This window comes from Leuresthes tenuis, unplaced genomic scaffold (genome assembly GCF_036924035.1).
Source record: "Leuresthes tenuis unplaced genomic scaffold, fLeuTen1.0.hap1 SCAF_8, whole genome shotgun sequence".
Taxonomy (NCBI): domain Eukaryota; kingdom Metazoa; phylum Chordata; class Actinopteri; order Atheriniformes; family Atherinopsidae; genus Leuresthes; species Leuresthes tenuis.
The window spans coordinates 15,228,748-15,248,785 of NW_027325362.1; the positions used below are offsets into that span (position 1 = coordinate 15,228,748).

Sequence of the window (20,038 nt, forward strand, 5' to 3'; positions counted from 1 at the left end):
CCAGCCTCGTATGCAGGGTTCGAAATGAACATTGTATTATTTATGCCATGAATCGAATGCAGAAAGAGTGAATTTTGAATTTTACAGTGTCAGTGAGCAGGTGGTGGATGGATAGGAACCTACTGGGAGAGAAGAAAGAGAATGAGAAAGAAGGTTGTGGGGGAAGAAAGACAGGCCAACAGACTGTAAGAGAATAACAAAATAATATTGTAGCAAGTCTGACAAGTAGGGAAAAGAAATGAAGGTGAGGGTGTAGTACCACACGGGCTGCCATGAGGAATCATAAAACAGAAATGTAAATGAACAAACATGTACCAGTCACTGTTAACCACAACACATGTAGCCTCAACTAACCTCCAGCAGAGGTCAGTGTAGATTAAAGTATTTACATATAATTCAACCACACACGTGTCCTGTGGCTTCTTCATTCAAATGCACGGTTGCTTACACACATGAAGATGCACATTCAGGCTTTCTTTCATTTGTCTTTCAAATGTGATTTACATAAAAGCCAACCTGATGAAAGCATGCAGCAGGTTTCCAGTATCTGTAACTCCATCTCATCAGCCAAGGCTGTACTGCACGTGAGCAGTGTGTATAATCTTTAAAGTGGCTGTGTGCCAAGGTGTTTAGCCAGATAAGGCAATAAATTAAAGAATCTATCGGTTTATTGAAAAAAGTCCATAAAGGGTTACTGTGAACCGTTTCAGGAACCAGATGACTAACCTTAAATGAATGCATCCAGAAGACAAAACAGGCTCCTAATTACAGCATGTGCAATATCTTTTTTGTTGCCTCATCTAATTAAGTGACCAACCATCAACTGCATTCATCACTCCTTACTTTCACTGACTCATAGCTATTTAGTTGGCGACAAATAATATTGTAAGGCTCACAGTCCATCGAGTAGTATCTAAGCAAATGACTCCGTAGATAACAGGGCAATAGACAATGACAGCAAGCACGTGGAGCTGGCACGACGCTGACTCAGCAGCTAATCAAAAAGCACATGATGATCCACTGCACTCACAAAACGCTGCAAAGTCACAGAGGATGAACAGGCACAAGGATGAAAACACACTCAAGCACACAATCGCGTACAGACCAGATGGATATCAAGAATCTTTACCCACACGCAGAGCTGATTTGTTTCAGTCAATATGTGCAACCAGTTGTTTACATCAGGGGATAAGACATAATGTGGGTAACTGTGAAGAAAAGAGGAGAGAAATGGGGAGACTGGAGGAGTGAAAGCTGTGATCGTCTCTGACAACAAGACTCGGTCAAACGCTCTATTGTGTTAAACCTGTCAACTGTCACGAAACAGAGCTAGCTAGAGCAGAATAGACTGACAGCGAGAGGAAGAGACAGAGAAGGCAGCTGTCGTCATGGACACAACGCATGGCATCAATACTCCAGGTCTAGGTCCACACGAAGCCATGCACACCTATTTTCACACAGCACCACGTATTGGTAAAAGGCACACAGGCAGGCTCCCATTTCATCTATCATATTGATCCAGCTTACATATGATGCATGTGGTATCACACACTGAAACAGGCCCACTGTGCTCAATCACACACAGTTAAGTTTCTGCACTGCTGTCTCCCTGATATTTCATAGTGGACATGATAAACTTCATTATCGCGGCTATGCAACCCATCAGTATTCTGGAGAGAAGACTCACAAACAAGCATGCACACAAAGTGACATTATTTGATAAAAGGGTTGCCTGCCATAGGACAATTATTTCAAATCCTTTTCCTGCTTCTCCCCCATCTTTGAAATATATATACCAAAGAAACTACATATGTTTGAAGAGATTATTGTTCACAGGCTGAATTAATCAAACCCCCCCAATAAAAAACAATGGTCACAATAATATTCAGTCTTAATTTACTGGCTCTATAATCAAACATACTACATTAAGTTGGTGTTTGCTTTTGTCAAACTGTCCTATACAGTGGTTCAGTTTATGATACTGAATTCATCCAAATGATCCTTTTTCACTCACAGCCAGAAGCAGCGAGCAATGTCTGCCAAAATCTGTTTGAAGAGAACTTTTTTTTGTGTGGCTCAAAGCAGCAGCATGTCTTTCGATAATAAAATGTCTCTCTGAAAACTCCAGTGTCCTTGATGCACGATGTTTTCTTCGGGGCTACTGTCAGCATCACAAAATTTGTATCACTGTCGATCAACAAGACTAACAACTGACAGATGATGAATTTGTGAGCACAACAAAGATGATCACATTTACATCCAAGTATGAGTGAATGCAGAAATTTCAGGGACATTCATTCTTTACTTCCTGTGTATCAAACACTGTATTGTTTACTCCATAAAGGAATTAAACCTTGTCATATTTAATTTTTAGTGTCAGGTGTGGAGTTCCCAGTCACTGTAATAGTGATCAATCTCATTACCTGAACTCATTCAGCCACAACATTAAACCATCTGCAACAGCTCAGACTGGTAAATTATTGGACACTGTTGTTGGCTCAATATGAGCAAGTTTTCTTATTTATTTCTAACTTATTATTTTCTTTCCCCATTTACACTCATGGAAGTATGGTAATACGATTTAATATGATCATTGCTTTCTGTTTTAACTAACTGCTTTAAGAATTCCACAATAGCTCTAAGGTCAGATGTAACGACCAATAAGTACCTGTATTCAAGAATGTATGTGCTCTTTACTATCTCTACTTGACTACATGTCAGATTATTGTTTTTTTATGCTTCACTACATTTTTCTGACCGCTCCAGTTACTTCACAAAAATCATAATATGAAGGCATTTCGTTACGGAACAAACTCTCCAAAAGTTAACAAAAACATAGTTTTAGTGCTTTAGTAAGAATTAGTTGAGACATCAGTTACATTTTCATCATACGTGCCATACTTAAGTAATATTTTCAGTGCAGGAGTTTTAGTTGTTAAGAAGTATTTCTTAACAACAGAGTGGTTTTAACCACTACTAGTGGTTTTCAGGTAAAGATTATATAGGCCAGCTCCTATTTTCGTGCTCTATTGTAAGTGTGTTTAGCACAGTGAATAGCTGCAATCATACACTAGTCATTAAATACAAATCTGAACCTCTAAGGTAGAAAATACACGTGTTCTATTCAGCTATATTGAGCATACGCACCTTGCTATAATTACCAGGGTGTATTTATGTGCAGGATGTTCTCATGTGACTGAAAACCGTTATCACATATGACACACACACACTCAGCAAAGAAGATCTTTGTTGCATTTTATAAAAGCTTGTTAAAGCAGGACAAGTGAACCTCTGTTGAAAACATGGAGCCTATGATTCCTGGAAATATGCTACAGACAGAACACAGACACACACAGTCTCACACCTGATAAAATTGCTTTTAAGTGTCTTGTGCTCCTTTTTCACAAAGGCAGGCAGGGACACAGGTCATGACGCGTTACACAGAGTGGAGTGGGCCTCACAGCTATAAATAACTCTGAGAGGAATCAGATTTAGAGAACCGGAGGTGGGAACTGATGAGATCACACATACCCATATGTGCGTGCGTGTGTGTGTGTGCGAGTGCACATACACACACAGACACAAGAAGCTTGAGTCTGAGTAACTGGAATCAGTCTGACATCATGCAGACTGGCAGACAGACAAGCAGACAAAACAGTGGGAAAGCAGCAGAACAGAGAGCAGGAACAGGCTGAGCACACGACTACGACAGAGAGACAGGTGTGAATTGATATTGAGGTGGCTACATAGTGAAGGAACAAGGAACAATGAGGTGGAGGATGGCTCCAGGCAGGGTAATAGACCATGTTTGTAAATGAATGAGAACAAAACAGGTACACATAAAACAAAATATATGACGACAAACTTCTTTATGTTGTAACACAGCAGCAATGAATAGTCTTAATGTACATTTCAAATGTGTGTGTGCTCTGGCAGTCTTTCAAGGACATGATAGCATTAATAACTCATTTAACTGTGTTTGATGGATCTCTCACAGTAGATAGTTTGGTTTCCAAATGAATAGGATTCAAATATGTTTGTCTTTCACCGAGGACACAAAAGATTTGTCTGTGGAGGACAATCAAGCTGGGAGATGTGGCTTATTCTTCATGTAAGAGAGAAGCTAATCATTGCTCCATTTTGCCAGCTGTGTTTTGTTCTGCTGTTTCATACAAATAAAGACCAAAAGAAGACATACTATTTTCCCTTTCCTTCATATTGTTACAGAGTGAATCACAGAGCCCATGGTCCAGGCGACACACAGACATTCTCTCCCATAAAGGATACTGATCAGATGTCTGCCTTAAACATTTCGTTTTTAGTCTAATTTGATTTCATTCTTTTACTTATCTACGTAATACGTGCTCACATTTGCATAATGGCTGCCTTGAGCCTAGTTTCATGAGCCTCAAACAAGGAATAAGCAGAAGCTTTGCAATCCAATATTTTGAACAATCAGCCAACTGAGCAAATTAAAAGACTTTTTAAGAGAAAAGAATTAAGCTAAAATGGAGTTTTTCAGAAAGAAAGGGACCAGAAAAAAAACAATTATTGAACAAATAAACGTAGTGAAAAAAATAAAACGGAATACATGAACATTTCTGGAAAACATTTCCACTTTAAATCAGCATTTCCTTCATCAATATTTACACTATACATACATGAGTTAATCTGTGTACATCAAATACAATCAGAAAATAAGCTATGCAAAGATATCTTGAAATACCATTTCATCATATCTGCTTTATACGTTGTACATTGCCCCTGACGATTGGACAGCCACCTCGGGACACATGCACAATCAGACTCACCCACACAAATGTTTCAGGAGCAGACGACTGACTGACAGCTATCAAACTGATGCAGAGTGTAAAAATGACAGTGCCACTTGAGAGAATGACAGGCAAGTGAGACATTTACAGTAATAGAGAGAAGAGCAGCATCAAGCTCATGTCAGTCAAGAGTGGCAGTGGTGATGTGGTTTCTCTGTGAGCCAAGATATATTTATCAGCCTATTTAGGTAATTAATAAATATGTGTATGGTTTTGGTTCTATTTTATATTGATATTTATCCAAGAAAATGTCAAGTACTCTTGTCTTGAATGACACTTACAACCTCTTAAATATTTTTTTAGATCAGCTATTTCGTTGTGAAGTTTGTCAAGTTATCTGCACTGTATCAGTTTATTAGTCGATGCAACATTTTTGAACAGTTTTGTCTATTGACAGGCTATAAACATGCAATGGCGTACCATGAAATTGATTAATAGCTGCTGCTGCTGAAATGAATTAGTGACAAAGTCTAGTAACAGACAGGATAAGGGGTGGGGAAAAAAGAAGTATGAGAGTATGGAATCAGCAGGCAAGATGTATATGAAAATTCTGTATTTTTAATTTTTTTTTTTTAATATTGAGAAAGAGTCCATTTGGACACATTCTAACTATTTCCACTCAGTACTTTCGCTTTTTTGATATGGTGCTTCTTTTGGCTACTGCCTTCTCCCTGGTTTGGGTTCCACTTGTTTAACTTCACTTCCTTTTCTCACTTAATGCATCATTTCACACACTACTGTGTTTTCATACTTCCTGACCTCTTCTCACTCTCTTGCTTTCTTTCTGTGATGTTGACTCGAGGTCAGCAGCACAGTTTCTCAAGGTTGTTCCTGTCCGAGGTTTGCCCTCTTCATGCCCGGGTGGCTGAGTGGATGCGACAGCTCCATCCCAGCTGAGGCCCATCAGACTTTTAGTGTCTCTGATCACCAGCCTCCCTGGTGGATAGAACGGATGTGCACCCCTTCTTTGTTCCCTAGCACTGTGGTCCATTAAAAAGAGTGTGTCACAAAGAAAGAGACAGCCTGGAAAATAGAGGAGTGGTTGGGAAAAGTGTGGCATAAATCAGATGAAACGTGTCTTTAAGTGAGTCCAAAATGATAAGGAGTGAAGTGCCATGTAATGATTTTATAGTAGGACTGTGACAGATAAGATAAAATTACATTCTTCTTTGAGTAAAAGTAACCATTTGTTTTGATAGCTTACCATACATAATCAATTGAACATTTAAAATTCTCAAGAACAAACGCCAACACAAATTAAGAATTCACTTGTTTTGTTTTGTCTTGTTTTTAAAAAATAAAAAAGATAATAATCTTACAATAAATTCTGAATTCTGAGATGTGCAGATACTACTTTCAGCGGAGGGTTGGATCTTTCAATGCAAGCAGCCAGATCTACTCTTTGGTGGTGTGTGTCATCTATTGCTCCATCACAGCTATGACAGCAAGATCAGTAAATTCTTGAGCCAAAGAATACTAGGACCATTACTTTTCAGAACCTGGAGAATAAACGTTGGACAGGATGTTCTTTAATAATCTGCTCTCAATCATAAGCAAGCCATCCGAACCTCCACAATTTAGTGCAGAGACAGCAGAGCTGGTTTTCAAACAGACTCTGCTGCCGTAAAGAACGCTTTAGGAAATATTTCCTACCTGTCACCACTTCGCAGTACAATAGCTCAATTCTATTTGACAGATGAACAGACCAGTGCATTATATATGTGGATAATACACCCTGCCTCTTCTTCCTTTTTTCTATATATCCTTTTATCTACTTTATTCATGCATATGTCTTGCAAAATTGCAGCTGCAGAATTTATAAAAATAATATATATCTTGAATGCTAACACAAAATACAGCATCTGCTACATTGATAACATGGTGTTTTGTTTCAAGCACCATCAGTACTGCCTTTAAATAGTAGCATCAAAATATTCAAACGGTATTACTTGCACATGTGTATTTGAGAAAGAATGAGGCAGATTATAAGAATTCTACTGCACCCTATTGTTATTGTAGCACTTCTTTAAGATGTTTTTCTACGCATCTGGAGAACAAAAGGCTACAAAATAACTTGCAATTAGACGTTGAAAATGAACAGCAAAAATCAGATGTACACACAGTGGATACAGCTGTGGGAGTCTAGCCAAGAGATTCCTGAGGTGTTAAATAGCTAAAGTTAGATTCACTCACTGCTCTGATAGCTATAGTTAGCAGTAAATTTATCCACTGGCCAGGGGAACTTGTCAACGAAGGGTGGAAAATACACTTCCATTGAGTTAGTTAGTCTTTAATGACTGAGGGGCTGGCTGGAAAGAGATGATTAGAAAATTAATTATTAATCAAAATACTACTAAAAATTACTCCTGAAAACTGAAAAATGTGTAAAATTGAGAATTCTGAACTTCAACTGCTTGCGTGTGTGGAAAAAGGCTTTTCACTCCATGTGCAGTTTGTCCATCATGTCCTGTGTGTTGTGGCACAAATGTGTGAATTACATTAACAACAAACTAGCTATATTAAGAGTATTTATGCCATTCTTATGCAGAATCTGTCAAATCATTATGAACAGAATGGTATGATATCCATATCTCAAAAAACATTTTTTTATTCACCAAAGAACATAGAAAACGTAGCAGATCTTGAAAATGATACATTTTACTATATCAAGAACATTTTTTACTCAACTTGAATTTGATGGCAGCAATAAATCTCAAAAACATTGAGACAGGTCCATGTTCACCACTGTGTAGCATCCCTTCTACTTTTAACAACAGTCCGCAAACGTGAAAACTGAAGAGACCAGTTGCTCCACCTTTGGAAGAGGAATTTCTCCCCATTCTTGTCAGATTGAATATGAGCTATTATTTTTGATGCAATAGAAAAATGTCTCACTTTCAACATTTAATATGTTTTCTGTGTTGAATTGTGAATAAAATCTCCATTTGTGAGATTTGCAAATATTGTTTTTATTGAGCTTTTACACAGTGTGCCAACGTTTTTTGGAATTGGCTGGACTTCCTTCTTTACAGTCCAGTTTTTCTGAAAGGTGACACTGCAGAGGTCTCACTGCAGCTGCACTGTTTACATAGCAAATATTACACTCAAATAAAATAAGTTTATTGTCTCATTGTATTATTGCTGAGACATTCATATCTATTCACCTATTAAGACTTTGTGCTTTGTTTAAAGATGCCTTGTAAAACCTGATGATTTCCTGGCAAATGTGATTCCTAAACACCGTTATGTTGCAATAGGTTTGTGTATAAGTGTATTGATACTCAAAATATTGCACAACTCAACTCCTTACAAGTTTAAAAAAAAAAAATAATCAAAAACTGTATTTAATTGAATAACGAAGCTGAATGTGGTTTTTGGTCTTGACACAAAAAGGATAGTATGAAAAATGAGGGTTATATTGAGGTGAAACCTGATGTTGAGACTGCTGCCATAAAGACGGGGATTATGTATAAAGTTGGGTTGTTGGGCTATAGTGTATCTGTTAATGTAGTTCTAAACATTTAAGACAGACGTTAAAGGGACGAGGCTGTTCCACAACATCAGTTTCTGAGATGGATGTGAGCAGAATTCTATCAAGAAAGTCTTTGATAGCTAGGAGAAAAGACATTCTATCAAAAAAAGAGTTTAATGAATTAAATATCCCATCGGCAAAACATATCGGACAAGTTAGAAGCTAAAAAGAATAAATCAAAGAAAATGCTTCTGAGCTGAGTTTCAGCACCACGGACAGAGCCAAATACATCAAAGATATTAGAGCCAAAGAGCTAGAGACCAAGGACACCCACATCTGTAAATAAAACGTTTGAAGAGAAAACAAAGCATAATGCAAACAAAGCATTTTCATATTGCTCTTTCACAGGAAAAACTGTCACATGAACAAAAAAAAAAAACTAAACTGAACTGTGATCACACTCCTCTGCTTCCCGACTCTTTATAAAAATGGAATCACACAGCACATCAGGTGCTCACTGGTAGCTGTGAAAAATCCTCAAAGTGAGCTCAGAACCGAGAAAAAAGTATTCCACATATATATTTGCTAGACTCTCTAGATATAGCAAAGTCAAGTATCTGTAGTAGATATTAATCTAATATTTATAAAATGCATTTTCAAGAAATTTCAAGAAACTTGTTAACCGTCAATAGTCCAACTTCATTGCTTAAGGTGTTTTTGTCTTGTTCTGATGGCTACTGGAAGTAAAAAATATTCTGAAACATCCTCTGAATGAGGTCATGTCATCAACGAGGCATCAAGCCATGTGTATATTCACACATTAGAAAGAGCCAACCTCTCATTCACCTTTTTAATCAATGCACTTTTTAACTGGTCACAAAAAAAAAACTCATTACAAAATTCAACCTTATGCGTCAGTTTCTCCTCTTCTTCTCTGCACATTGTATTGAATTTCTCTTTCATCCTCCCCACAAGTCCCACACCCCCCTTCATCCCCCATCACACTCAGACCTCCACTAATAGGGGTTTATTTTTAGAACAAGTGAGCAGTGTGTATACACATGATGGATGATGGTGATGTTTCACACATTTCTCGTAGGGTGGGGGAAAAGATGAGAGGGGGGTGGATGGACAGAAATAGGGAAAGAGGAGGTTGAAGGCGGTTCAAGGAGCAGACTTGTGAGAGACTACACATGTTGAGAGAACTGGGAAGAAGCGATGGAGTGAGTGAGTTGTGGCTTCCACCTGAAACCCCCACTGGTGCAGCAAACTGACCTCCAAGCAGCTGAAGATCAACAGGCTGCTCTCTTCCGGATGATAGTGCTGCTCTTCAGAGAGATGAGGGATGACAGAAACAGCCTGATGTACCATATCACCCAATTAGAATGTAGCTCACACCAGCCACAGCTTTGGGCAAAAACTGAAATTTAATCACTTATCATTTCTGGTTTCTTGTCTTTATCTCAGAGGAAGCTGGGGGCTTCTCAGGGGAGTGACACCTGTATCCTGCTATAAATCATCTTGGATATCAGCAGCAGACACTCAAGGTACCGTGTTAATGTAAAGGGTTCACTACCTGACAGCCAGAGCAAGTGAAAGCAATGACTCAATCAGCTTGGGACATAGTGAAATGTGAACAGCATGGAGCAGATTAGGGCTAAAACAGTGGGACTAATGCCAGAGAAAACAAAGGATAATAAAGCAAGCAACAGATATACAGAGGGATTATTCAGCATACACAGAGAGCACAAATAACTACTAACCAACTGTCGCTTTTCCTTTAATAACCTGATCTTGTGCATAAAGTTGGCAGCACATGTAAAACAGAGTTGTTATTTTTAAATGTAAACCTACAAAGGAGGAACTTTTTCTGCAAATGCTTTGACCCTCAACAAGGAGTTTATTTTTAGGCCACCTTTTCATCTTCATTGTCAATGTGCGAGTCGGGAGGTGTCAACAACAGACAGAAACAGAAGCGCAAGCAAGGTAATTTAAGTGAGAATCTTCTAGTCTGGCGACGAAACAAGTGTGTTATTAAAATGAGTGTAAGAGATGAAAAGAAGGTGGCATTTTTTTCTCCTCTTTCTTTGACTATCTCTTCATGGCTTCTCAGTTTGTTGTTCCTTTCCTTTATTTTCTAATAGATTTTTTTAAATTTCTTTTATCGCGTCACACAATCAAGAGACAACATAGCTGTCACTACATTGCCTGCAGATAGTAAAACAGTGAAATCAAATGAAGTGGAACAAAATCTTTTAAATGGATGAGAATATATCCCTAAAAGCTACCAAAAATGGTGCTTCAGCGTTGCTTCCTGCTGGGTTTTCGTATTGCCTATTAAGCACTGACATGAGACAACACCCAGCTCAGCCTGGCACAATGTCTCCTCTTCACCCCCATGGTAAAGCACACAAGCAGGCAACGTTTGCTTGGAATAACTCATCCTCATGTTAATGAACAACTCTCTTCCCACTGAGAGTGCCATTACCACTCACAGTGATTTGACTTAGAATTCTGTATGCATGCATATATAGCAACACACAATGGATCCACACAGACCCCCCTGTAAGCACTTGTCAGAATTCGTAATAATCATAGGCAGCCTATGTTTTATTCATTATATTCAAAATGGATGTTTTTTGTGTCGGTTTTCCTCAGAAAGAGAGGAAAGTGACAGATGGGTGTGTCAAGAGCAAGAGGGAGGTTGTAAAGGTGACGCTGCTGAACTTCATCAACATCAACAGGCACACGAGGAAGATACATCCAGAGAAAATGTGTACACGGTGCACTTCATCTCAGTAACATGATGCATCTCTTTTCCATGTTTAATCAGAAGGAAAACAACCTTCTGGTTGTGACTTTGAAAATTTGAAATGGTGTGAGCATCAAATATGGAAGATAAAAAACAGTAATAGCAGCACTGTCTCGTGAAGCTCTGCATCTCTATGATGAGGCCACAGCTCAGACTGAGCATATTTTATTCATAAATGAAAGGTTGATAACAAAGTCTCTTTGGTCACGGCCACAAGTGAGCTGCAAAGAGAATCAATCTGTGGAAACGTGCGTCTTTGTGTCAATCTGAATCGATGTGCGTATTCACCTCCAGCACCATGGAATTATACATAACCATGCAACAGAGGGTTGGACGGGCAAGTGGACAAAGTAATCAGACGTTATTAATTAAGGAGTAAGAAGTTTTACTGGTCCTTGGAGGAAGATTAACACCCACTTTCATTTAGAGAAATGTCAGTGCCCCTAACAAATGACTCCTACTCCGAGAACGGAAATTAATGTAACTATTTCTTGGTTCTCATATGTATACTCTGTAGTCCCTGTGGAAGTCTCATGTTAATAAGATTGGAGTAGTAGAGGAAAGCAAAGTTCATAACATAAATAAGTCACAGGAAGCTTATCTCTGCAAGAATAAACATCAGCTGTGAAAAATAAATTTGCACTAATGTGCAGCATGGATTACTTCTTATTGCGCTGTGACCAAACTTGTTAATCTTCAGACATGAAATATTGATTTTAAGGTTATCTATTTAAGTAATTTACGAGCCAGATGCTGTGGAGATAAGGTATTAAGGCACAATGTGTTAATATGATAAGGGACAACGAACTGAAATGGTAATTTGTTATTAAGAAAAAACTGAAAAACTGAAAAAAATGCATTCAACCATCACTGAGAGTGTACCTGTAAACAAGCTAAAAATACAACTGAGACTAATTGAGTTTGTCTGACATTATAATTGAGATAATGACAATGAAAAAATAACAGCTGACCTTTCTGGACCGATTTTGACAGTTTAAGTCAAACTGCTGCAACCAGTTTCTGTCATGTCAAAATAGAATAAGTAGAATATCTTTCAATTCTAAGCTTTTGCGTACCAGGGTATAATAAAATAAAAAAAAGACAAAAAAAGAAATAGCCTCTGGTCTTAACTTGGTATTAAATAGATCCCTGACTAATGTGACATCTGTTCGGCCTTTTCAATTTGAGCCCACGCTCAACGAAAGTGGTTAAGACAGCACTGAAGAAATTACTCGCTGAATGAAAGACGGGGGTGGGGCTGTAGGGAAAGTCTGTGGTGTCTGTGGAAGAACTTCCTCTCAATGCTAACTTTGAAGCTCTGCTATTGTGAAGTTGTAGTGACCTGAAGGGGGGAGGCAACTTTGAGGACAATTTCGCATTGATTAGTGCAAAGATTCATGTGACTGTTAATTTCAAGTCCAAACTGTTCATTTGGGACGCAATTGTAGTGAAACTTTATTGGTCTGAACTGATTGGAATGGTCAAATTTAGCAATCAGTGACAGCACTTGTGGATAGGGGGACAGTTAACTGCTGATATCTCTGCAGTACATTATGAGGAGCTTGCTCTTAACCCCTGTTGGGGCAGAGCTCACTGGTCTATCTATGGTACATAAAAACAGAGTGGGATTCTTATTCACCTGTTACAACAATCAGCAATTATGAGCCCTCTCCTGTTTGCACGAGTTGACAAAGGTACAAAATTAAATGGGTATCAGGAAGACGTGGTGAAAACACAGCCGTGTCTCTTTAGAAAGCCGTCTTTGCTCCTTCTTTAATCTGAGAAAGCGGGGAAGACTCACTTTACCACCCTGGTTGCCATTTAACAGGAAAGTACAATCAAAAGCAGCACCATGTGGCACTGAATCGATCATTTTACTGCTGGCCACTCAGGTTCAACCACACTGAGGATGGTCATCAGATGCAACAATGGATGTGTGCTTTCTCTGCAAGCATGGGTATAAACAATCTGCCACAGAATTTTCTAAAATGACCTCATTCTGAAATACAGATATATTTTTGGGGATACTAATTAGAAATAGAAATACACATATGTCAAACCCCAGCTCTTTGTTTGCTTTCTTTCCAGAGTGCACACTTTTAGATTTTGCTCTAAAAGACCAAGCCTCCATCACTACAATTTTCCAGTCTGCACGTTGACCAATATGAAGCAGGGGTATGTGACATTGGTGTGGAACGGGAGGTAGTGAAGGAAAGGAGGAAAGGACAGGGTGGAGGATAAACAGAGTGACCTGTACTGTCAGCTTTGACTGTTTATGTTAGATAAACACAAAGTTAAACGACTCATCAATAAGGCTCACAGAGATCCTGTTCGCCTAAAGCCACAGCATGCGCAGGCTAAGATAGTGTCACGAAAAAGAGAGGTGTGTGTACAGAAAATCTGCCTGAGTGGATGCACTTAAAATATGGGTTCATCTGTGTGGGTGGACAAACAAGTTAAACAGTATTCAAAACATCCTAATTGCACTAAACAGAGCTTGTCCCACTATTAAAAGTAAGGCGACACAAACAATGCTCTGTGACAGAGGGGCGAACAAGTCACACAGACACACACGCTTGCACGGTCTTGTTTTCCTTACAGAGGCTAATTTACCAAACCAATTAGTTGGCAAAGTGGGGGGATAAAAGGGCAGGTGATTGCATTTGACTGTCATCAGCAATATGTACACACACACACAACACAAATTAAACACGATCTGACTCTGACCCTTGGTCTGTGTGACGGGACAGACGTGGGGTTTGTGAGTCAAAGTCACAGGTGTGATATCAGTGCACATTAGAGCGTACAAAAAAAAGTGAAAAATTTCCCCAACTTTATCCGAAGAGGGGGAGTACAAATCCAAACAAGGGTTTTTTCGTAATGTCAGGTGTCCTTTTTTGTATAGGTTAAATCATTGTTAGGTTCATACACAATTTGACGCCCGAGTGAATTCTGTCTCTCCACGCCTGACTTAAATGGCAGGTCCCTCAGCACCTTGGAACAGCCAAAAATGCCACAATACTCAAATACCAAACTCTGAATGGCCTTGATGAAATCCCTATGTAGCAGAGCCATTATACAGTTCAGCCCTCTCTGGCTCCCACTGCACCGAGGCAGACGTCTCTCCCTTTCTCTTTCTCTTTTCCTCTCCCATTGGAACAGACACGCAGCAGCCAGTAGTCATGGTAACTCCATTCTGGGTAAACTTAAGGATGCGTCTGTGCACACACACACACACGGTGTTTTTAATAAATACTGCATCGTTGGGAGCAAATGGGCTTTGAGACAGTGGTAGCTAGTTTGCTGTTTAAAGAGCGAGTAGTTTGTTTTGCAAGCATAATGTCAAACTCACTGATTTCCGAATGTTCCCATACCATTTATAAAAAGAGTGTGTGTGCTTTTGTGCGTCTGCCTGTGCGTACGAATGAATGGAACGTCCAACAGATGTATGGACATAAATTAGCAAAATATGAAAGTTGATTGATTATTGATTTGTATACTTTTTAAAGTGAATATATGTGCCCATTGTTGGCTTTGTGACTATTTCTTTACTTTGCTTCACATGCTTTTGTAGACTTTCTTCTCCATTGTGGAAGAAAACATCGGAACAAACGTTTGTTGCATTTCCGTCAACATTTTTTATGTGCATGTTGAATAATTGTATTAGGTGGACTGAAATAGAATACAATTGCTTTCTCAATCTTGTAAAACGGTTGTGCTCACTTGAGGTTGTTTTTTGCATTTAAAAAGAATGAAAAAGAAAAATCAAGAGTTCAAAGTTGAGGTTGGGTGACGTATCCCGCAGCAGCTAAATAAAACTGTTCCAGTTCAGTGTCATTTCAGATTTGAGTCAGTTCAATTCAGTATTGCTAGTTAGGTATATTTTAGTTACAAAAACATTGATTTAGCTCAGATAGGAAACAGTATAATCCAAAGCTTGCACTTCCACGTGGGACAAATGGCAATAAAGCTTCACACATTAGCAAGTCAAAAAAATATATATCTTAGGTGATTAAGGACTTCATGTACAAAATCAACGTCTGATCATTCAAGACTGACTGAAACCACAAAAGAGTTTTTTTTAGTAGCCTAACTTTTTCAGTGCTTTACAACAATTAGCTATGATGTTATAACCACACAGAACACTGAATAGGTCCTCCACAAGTGTGTCCTGGTGTGTCTTGTATTTGGGCCCTTTTGGATGTGAGGTGGAGTCTCTGTGAACTGATTTTTGCTTCCCATCAGATCCCATCAGATTGGTATGTGGGGAGTCTGGAGGCCAGATGCACACCACACACCAGAGGTGTGAGTTTCTCCCACGGGCATCCAGATTAATGCTTTAAGATATGATTCAGGGATGTTTTATTTTCAACAGAAGTTTGAAAATGTACTGTGAAACAATGGAATCGGTTAGATTTCTGTTAATGGATTTTTTTTTCTATCACTTTCAAACTCTGTAATTGTGTAAATCTTTTGTAATAAATCAGGCATTGGCTGCTGTTAATACTTTACTTCAGCCCGTACAGTTGTGGATATGCTGTGATTAGAATAAGTCTTATTCATCCCCCTATTTCTTGCGTTGTGGTTGTTCTTGCTTCTGCCAGCTGTATCAGCATCCATGGATTAACCATGACATCTCATCGGGTTAGCGTTTCGATCTGACGTGCCATCGCTGTTCTTCACTTAAACTCTGCAGGCTTTATCCAATGAACATTCTTCCTAATGGAATCCAATTACTTTCCAGATGTTAGATTTGATGGGGCATTGTAAACCACCTCGAAAGCAGTGATATTGGGCACTGGTGCAGCTCTCAGTGCAAGTCTCGCTTCGAATCTGTGTGGGATCCACAGCAAACCTTTCAATTTTAATGGTAGAATTTGGCACTTGACTGGTTTATGTCACATTTTATTCACATATCAATGAAATAAAATCTTCAACATTAAAATCACAATTGATCATCTTTACACCCCTACCGCACCCTCTTTAGGGTTTAAAGAACAGATGTTGGAGGGAACTGCATTGTAGCATAAAGAGCAGTATTACTCACTTTATCTGTCACAGCCTGAAACAGCTTTTGAGGCAGTTTAAAAGTTTAAAAAGAGTTTTAAGGCAGAGTCCACACTAAATACAGTTTTTCAGAAGACTGCATCCCTGATCTGCCTGAGACGCTTTGTTTGTAGTCCAAGCCTTGTTTCTTATTTATATAACATCACCATGAAACATTTACTTGATGGCTGGTTTGGACCTCTGAAAGCAGGTGCTTTCCACTCTGCCATTTTTGGTCATTCAAGTGACCAATTAGAGTCGGGCTTTCAGAAATACGAGTTATTAAAGATAAGGAAGCATTTCAGACTAAAGGTGTAAGTGAGAACAAAATAGATACTTTTATAAGCATTGAAGTGTTTCCATTAGGCTCCTAGAATCAAATTAACATGCAAATGACCATAGCTTAATTTCTATAATAGTGTATGTAATTGGTCATGCATTTTGACAACATTATAAAAAATAACACAAACTATCACTATGACAACCAAATATAAGCTATATCATACTAGCTATTTTTATCCGGCATTTTTAATGATGCTGTTTTGATCAAGACGTACTTGCACATCGGTAATGTGTGTGTATATGTGTGCACGCTCCTCTCCACACATGCCCAGCTGATGCTTTCAGAGCATGAGCGTGAGGCTCTGCAGATGTCAGAGTCTGAAGAGATAACGAGGAGAAAAGCTGAGGTTCAGATGAGCGGCACAATTGTCAAATTAGCATTCGCACACTGCTCTTTTGACAAGGTCATCTAAACACAGCTTTACCTACACGCTCAGGATCAGATGCTCGGATTCTACAGAAACGCCTCACTCGGTTTTGTCTTCTGCTCAGTATCACTCAAAGCTCAGGAGCAAAACACCTTTAAACTAAAATTGAATTAAACTTCTAATCAAGCTCAACTTCTAAATAATATTAATCTCAGGTGCACAGATTAGAATCATGAAGTTTTGTTTAAAGGTGAAGAGAGAGCTACAGAGGAGAGAAGGATGGACATGGGCAAGTTGAAGTCATACTGAGACCTGGATGAAAGGCTGGATAAAAGGCTACATGTGACTTTCTCCCACTGAGAGTTTCTCAATGGAGGTGGAATGCCACATGCTTCCTGAGAGAGGACAGGAGGAGAGAGAAGGACAGAGCTGTGAAGGAGGGAGGGAGTCAAAAGGCAGATCGAAAGAGGGAAAGTGAGCGCATTCAGCCTCAACAGCTTTCTGATAGATTCTATTTTTATGCAAAGAGGTGAACCAAGTGAAATAGAAATATCCTGTCTTCAGCAGACACATCATGTGGACAATGATGACTATTATCTTTAGACTGTTTGATGTCAAAGCTCTGTATATTCTCAGTGAATGGAGATAAAACAGGCACTCAGATGGACCGCATACACACACGGATACTCATCTTAACCACGCACACCTTGCAAGTCACATTCTTTAAAAAACTACCTGTTCTGGATTTCTACAAATACAATGTTTATCTATTCTGCCATCATTCAGGTTGAAAAAAAAACTGAGCAAGGGACATATGATGTTTGAGATGCAAAGCTCTCACACCAGATCTAAACACGTCACTTAACTTTAGTTATAACCATCTCCACTTGAATTCTGCAATCACTTTAAGAAGCGCATCCACCACCAAACCTCTTGGTGTGGAAGTTGAAGTTTTGGCTGCCTACCTTGGGTGAGCGTTCCCATGAGGAAGCGGTAGAAATAGCGTGCAACCTTGGTGAGCTGCCTCTTGCACCTCTTCCTGCACTGACTCATCTTGGTGGAGATGTGGAGTTGGAGATGATGGTACTGATGGTGGTGTTAGTTGCTAATCTGCCCAGGGAAACGAGCGCTCGAGATAGGAGAGGAGGAACAGAGCACCGGTAGTGTGTTATGTGTGTGTGTGTATGCGTGTGTGTGTGTGTGTGTGTGTGTGTGAAAGTCTGATTGCCACTGCCTCTCTATTACTCCTGATGCTCCCCTTCTCTTTTCTCTCTCTGTTGTCTTCTCCCCTCTTTCCGTCTCTCTGCTCTTCTCTCCACCTGTAGGGCGCTGGCTGTCAATCAGCCAGCAGCGCTCTGTCTCCTCCCCCTCACGTTCTGAGCAGCCCTGTTCTGGTCTCTCATTGGTTGGCAACAGAGTGTGGCGGAAAATTACGGACTGGCGCACATGAGACTATGTGTGTCTTTGTGTGTGTGTGTGAGAGAGAGGCGAATACTACAAGGAGGCTGGCTTGAGTGGCAGGTGGCTGCATACTCCACACATCTTGTTGATGCTGTTCTTCTTTAGGTTTCCTTCACTCATTGCTTATAAGGAAGACAGCCTTAGAGAGTGTGTGTATGCTTAAGCCAGCAGGAGGTTGAGTAAAGTGACAGAGGAAACAAAGCAAACCCATTAATTAGCATCACACACCATCCCTCCCTTCCTTGCTCATCAACAGTATTCATGATATAGAGCAAAAGTCGTTTGAAAGAAGAGTAAAAGAGAAAAGTAAAGCTACTTAAAGACCCAGGTAGGGAGGTGGAGATGGGGCAGAAAGGGGAATGTATAAATAATATCTTTCCCTCTTTTTTGCAGTGTGGTGAAATTTTCAAAAGAGTGAAAAAGCCTGGCAAAAGAGAGGGAGACTGACAAATACCTGGCCTCACCAGCAGTGGACAAACACTTTTTGTATGACAGCAGGAAAGACGGAGAAGTATGAAGAAGAGCTTTTAAATCCAATGGGATTTAGAAAGAAAGGTATTTATGTAAAGCCTCTCTGTCTTATCATTCTGCCTCCAGTATTGGAACTCTTTCAGAGTCACTAAACAGGGAAACACACTCACCTTGTTTTTCTCTGCTGTCACATTTTTATTGTTTCCCCTCTACAACTCCCATCTCATCTGCTGCCACTCCACCTTGATCCTCTCTCTTTCTCCCTGATGTTGAATTAAAAGTGATTACTGTTACCACAGCAACCCCAGACCCCATGGATTTTTCCGGTAGTCAGAGCAGCAGACACATACACATACATGCACACATACACACACACTGGAATACTGTATGTACACACCTGTCTGCTCATCAGGTAAAAAAAAAAATCAGTTAAACATTAGGCTGATGATTCGGTTAAATGTTCTTTTTTTTTCCCCTCTCTTTTTTGACAGCCTTTACAGTAGTGTTGTTATCTAGAAGTGACAAAGATGCCAAACTACAGGCGGATATGAGACAGAATGTGTATAAAACAGATAAAGACCGCCAGATGGATTAAGTAGCCCTGACATAACCAAGGAATAGAAACACAGAATGGGTCTTAAAAAACACGAGGGACAGCAGATGGCAAAGGTTTTCCTTGACTCAGTATTTAAAGAGCAAATAAGGATTTCATCTTAATTATTGATGGCGTAACAATTGTCAAATCAAGGTTGAATCTGAAATACAAATAGTTCATGGGCACACCTTCTGTTTTTGAGGTGGTGACCCCACCCAATCAGCTGGCATTGCTTTTTGGCTCTCATTACATTATTAATAGAGCTGCCAATAGGACATTTTAGGAAGGAGAGGCTGTAAAGGTTAGGTGAAGTGCGACAGCTCAGTGCATGAACTAAAACACAGAGACATAAGGAGGATTAAGTGTGAGCCTTGACAGAGTGTGTGCTTCATTGCTGTAGCCAGGGTTGCTTTGTCAGGATGGAAAGAAAGGAAGTTTTTGTAAAAAGATTTTTAGACGTTTTGGATGAAATGGCCAATTTCAATACAACAAAAGGAAAGGTGCAAAGATGTTTATAAAGGAAATAAATCAGGCCTACCTGAGTCCTTAAGTACCCTAAACAAATGTGAACTATATCGCAAACAATTTATCCCAAATTATTGGTGGCCCAAATCCACTAACAATATTGTTTACAAATTG

General features: G+C 39.4%; 2 protein-coding genes across 3 annotated transcripts in view; one reads left to right on the forward strand and one right to left on the reverse strand.

The window, feature by feature from the left end:
• The window catches only part of hps1 (HPS1 biogenesis of lysosomal organelles complex 3 subunit 1), a 289,252-nt gene that overhangs the window by 226,554 nt on the left and 42,660 nt on the right, over positions 1-20,038 (forward strand). The window lies entirely within an intron of this gene.
• Positions 1-20,038, reverse strand: part of LOC140313071 (A-type potassium channel modulatory protein KCNIP2) — a 93,408-nt gene that overhangs the window by 29,379 nt on the left and 43,991 nt on the right. The window contains exon 1 of one of the 2 annotated variants that reach the window (XM_072391022.1): positions 17,838-18,178. The exons of the other annotated variant lie outside the window; for it this stretch is intronic. Within the exon in view, the coding sequence (XP_072247123.1) occupies positions 17,838-17,925 (88 nt within the window). The 5' untranslated portion in view covers positions 17,926-18,178. Of the gene's footprint in view, positions 1-17,837; positions 18,179-20,038 lie in introns of those variants that run through there. 2 annotated transcript variants of the gene reach the window in all.